This window comes from Triticum dicoccoides, chromosome 7B (genome assembly GCF_002162155.2).
Source record: "Triticum dicoccoides isolate Atlit2015 ecotype Zavitan chromosome 7B, WEW_v2.0, whole genome shotgun sequence".
Classification (NCBI taxonomy): Eukaryota; Viridiplantae; Streptophyta; class Magnoliopsida; order Poales; family Poaceae; genus Triticum; species Triticum dicoccoides.
This window is the reverse complement of record NC_041393.1, coordinates 149,359,243-149,363,300: the sequence shown is the minus strand read 5'-3', so window position 1 is coordinate 149,363,300 and position 4,058 is coordinate 149,359,243. Positions and strand designations below refer to the sequence as shown.

The 4,058-nt window shown below is 50.4% G+C and overlaps 1 protein-coding gene across 1 annotated transcript in view; it reads right to left on the bottom strand.

Annotated features, from left to right (window-relative positions):
* The window catches only part of LOC119337578 (transcription factor bHLH49-like), a 3,418-nt gene extending 1,384 nt beyond the window's left edge, over window positions 1–2,034 (bottom strand). Inside the window, exons 1-6 of the mRNA XM_037609741.1 lie at window positions 1,732–2,034; window positions 813–1,464; window positions 505–732; window positions 350–415; window positions 132–200; window positions 1–39 (exon numbers count right to left, since the gene is read on the bottom strand). The exon at window positions 1–39 is cut by the window's left edge and continues 28 nt beyond it. Of these exons, the coding sequence (XP_037465638.1) occupies window positions 1–39; window positions 132–200; window positions 350–415; window positions 505–732; window positions 813–1,427 (1,017 nt within the window). The 5' untranslated portion in view covers window positions 1,428–1,464; window positions 1,732–2,034. The remainder of the gene's footprint in view (window positions 40–131; window positions 201–349; window positions 416–504; window positions 733–812; window positions 1,465–1,731) is intronic.
* Window positions 2,035–4,058: the final 2,024 nt, after the last annotated feature.

Here is a 4,058-nt window from a genome sequence, read left to right as displayed (position 1 = left end):
TAGCGCTGGATTGACAGCTGAAAGTTTCATTGACAAAAACTGCCCAATATGCACATACAGGGTCAATAAATTCACATTACAGCAAAGAGCAAAAGCTGCAAACAATGTTACAAGTTTTGCGGACATCATACCTCAACTTGCCGCTGTAATGATTGAACATAATTGATTATCTCATCCAGCATAACGGCTTTGCCAATGACCTGGTATACAATTTTGCTTGTGAAAATAGCGAATGGCAATAATGTGAATTGTGGAGATAATATACAGCTAAGAAGTGCTGACTTCCTCATTTAGCATGCAAGTAAGTTTTTCTATGGCAATAATGTGGAGATAGTTAAGAAGTGCTTACTTTACTACAACCAGGAACAAGGTCCTGAAGAAATTTCATCCTTTCACTAATCTTTTCCCTCCGAACCTGTATTGTAAACAAATAACACTGAAGCTAAATAGCTAGAAATACCACATTCGATAAAAGTAGTTCAGGGAAGATAACTCGGGACTTACCCTTTCTGCAAGACTATGGCTGTTTGTAGCCTGGCCACTTCGAGCTCTTATATGAATGTAATCTTCCTTTGGCGCATCAGATTTATCCTCAGTTTGCTTACCGTTGGACTTTCTGGATGTCCCAATAGGCCTCTTTGGTTCATCTTTGTCATCATCATCTTTCTCCTGCTTTGCAGCCAGAGTTGCCAATTGCTGGCTTCCTTCTTGTACATTCTTCACCCCACGATCCTTCGTGAGAAAACCATATTCTAAGTTCCATCGAAATCGACACAAATTCAGCTATATAACAGGGAGGATTAAACAAGTACCTGGCTTGGTCTTTTCCTCTTCTTGGGACAAGAGACACTAGGCCCTTCATCCTGACCAGCACCACCACTGCACTCCGGCTTGCTTAACTCCTTGCTAGAGGCATCAACACCATGTGAACTCTCGGTATCTCCTTGCTGCCTATCACCAGTCAATAATGCATCCTTGCAACCTTCGTCCACATTCATCTCCCTAGACGTCTCAATATCGTTTTGGAAACTACCCATAGGAGGGTTCCTGGAAAAAGGGTGATCCATCATGGCTCCAAGACTGTTTGCACTTAAGCCAGGAAACCCTGTTCCGCAATCCATGAACCCCGACTGGGCGCCGGGATATGCGGGCGTCGCTGCTGACAGCATCCCCAAAAACGAGGAGAACTGGTGTCCATTCAGCATAGCGTTCGTGTTGGTCTCCCCCAACCCGAAGTTCTGGCCAGGTGGGTTCCATAAGCCAGGAGGGAACGGATTCCCCATGGCGGCCAGCGCACTGCTGGAAGAATCCATCTGAGCTTCCGGCGAGAGCGAGAACCCCGGTCCGTGGAAGCTCGGCTGCTGGCTGTGCCCGCTGGGCTGGTTCTTCTCCTCCAAATCGGCGGCGTTCTTCTCATTCGTCTCCATTTCGCTTCTGTCACTCCTCGTCCTCCAAGACCGAAATCTGTGATGCCAACAAAAGCTAGTATGAGATGCGGCGCCGCTTCAGACCTCAAACCCTCGACGCCACAAATCCAGCAGCCGCGCAGGGACGCATCGTTTCAAAGGGAATCCGGTGAGCCGAATAAAATCCAATCTCACGTAATAATAAATAAACAAATGCAGTACAGTGAAAGCGACGAGAGTGCAAGGTCTGGATCTAGATGGTGCGCCGAAAATGTCTAGAGGTCAATGGGGTCTGGCCAATCACTGGATGGCAAAATGCGCATACCTCAGAGGACAATGGCCGAAGCGGCGGGCGGGCGGAGGCGGCAGGGACGCCGCGAGGTGGAACGGGGACGGCGGCGGCGGCGGCCCGCGAGGAGGGGGTTGGGGGCGTTCGGCGTGAGGCGTCGGCGTCGGCGTCGAGCGACGGCACGGCGGCAGCTGTAGGGCACGGAGACGGAGGCTCCACGGGGACACTTGACTGGAGTGGTACTAGTTCAGAGGCGCATCGGGTGGGATGGGGATTGGGGTTGGGGTTGGGGTAGGTGCTCGGGAGACGAAGAGGAAAAGAACGTACGGGACGGGACGTTTGGAGAGAGGAGGTGGATCTTGACCATGGATGGAGAACACGTATACTTTATTGCTTGAATTGTTAAATTAAGAAATCGTGATCTTTTGCCTGTAAATAAATACGAGTAGACAGCAGGGAGAGTGCGGAGATCTCACGCTCTCGGCCCCAGAAGGCCACAACAGTGTTGCTCCCGTGATAAAAAAGGTCATCATTTTAAACTAGCCTATAGAAACATCTTATATTTTTTGAGACGGAGGTACTACTACTTGTTTGCGATGTTTATTTCGTAAAATGATAAGTACCCAAATGCTGGAAACATGCAGCTCCACTTTTTTGCCGTCTCGAGTTCTAGACCACACGCACCTCCTGGCCGCATGATCTTGTACTGATCCCTCCTCGAACGCCATGTGCCACATGATTGAGTGTGTTGTGAGTCCAAGGCGAATGGGCTCGAGAGCGATCGTCTCAATCCAAGGCGGATGGGCCCACCGATCAGTCTCTAGCAATGTGCGAGGGGTGGTTCTGTAGCAAATCGTCATGGGGTGGTGGATGGGTGTTCAGTTTAGAAATCTGCGTTACTCTCTCCCCCATTTTCTCTTGTGAAACCGAAGGGCCGGAGGAGGCGGCGGCAACAGTCCCACCGGATCTTCTGCTCCTCGCCAGTGCAAGTACGCCGCAGTCGTCCCATCCCTTCTACTTTCTCTTCCTCCCAATTTTCTCACACCATCTCCATGGACCATGGGGTTGAGCTTGGGGACATTTTCCGGGGCGACGACGCGGGGTGAGGGTGGTGCAGTTGTACCAAGGGGGTTCGTGGCGGCACCGGCGCAATTTGCTTTTCAGCGGCGAGACACCCTTGCAGCATGCAACGGTGGTTGGCGATTCGGGTGGTGGTTTGGGCGTGAGGGGGAGGTAGGGGACGAGGTGAGGTGGTGGGAACACGGGCGTGCTAATGCGTTTGAGGGAGATGGCGACGCCTGAGTCATGTGGGGCGAGGGGTGTTAGCTTGAAATTGATTTTTTGCTCCTACATATTCGGCAGTTAGCTGCCTAGACATAGAAGTTGCGCGCGTGGACACACACACACACACACGACAAATATGCACATTTCAGCCAGATGGGGGTGTGCGTGAGTATACAGAAGTTGCACACACACACATGGATGTTGAGTTAGCCCGCAATGCAGCCAAGCTGTGTGTGTGTGCGCACACACACACACACATGTTGAGTTCGTTGGCGAAGTTGGACATCCACAGCTAGGTTCCTGGAATCTCGTCTCGTTCTGCGAGTAGTACTAGCGGAAGTTGCACGATAGCCATACGAAGTTGTATGCGTAGCCATTCTAAGTTGGCACGATACGTCTCTGTCGTATCTATAATTTTTGATTGTTTCATGCCAATATTATTCAACTTTCATATACTTTTGGTAACTTTTTATACAATTGTTGGGACTAACATATTGATCCAGTGCCCAGTGTCAGTTCATGTTTGTTGCATGTTTTATGTTTCGCAGAAACCCAATATCAAATAGAGTCCATACGGGATAAAAACGGACAAATAATTATCTTGGAATTTTTGTGATTTTTGGGAAGAAGAATCAACGCGAGACGGTGCCCGAGGGGCCCACGAGATAGGGGGGCGCGCCCTGGACCCTTGTGGGCACCCCGTAAGGGGTTGACGCTCTTCTTTTGCCGCAAGAAAGCTAATTTTATGAGAAAAATCTGGGCGAAAGATTCACCCCAATCGGAGTTACGGATCTCCGGATATAAAAAAACGGTGAAAGGGCAGAATCGAAGAACACAGAAACAAAGAGAGGAAGAGAGACAGATCTAATCTCGGAGGGGCTCTCGCCCCTCCCAAGCCATGGGAGCCAAGGACCAGAGGGGAAACCCTTCTCCCACCTAGGGAGAAGGTCAAGGAAGAAGAAGAAGAAGGGGGGCTCTCTCCCCCTTGCTTCCGGTGGCGCCGGAGCGCTGCCGGGGGCCATTATCATCACCGCGATCTTCACCAACACCTCCACCATCTTCACCAACATCTCCATCAC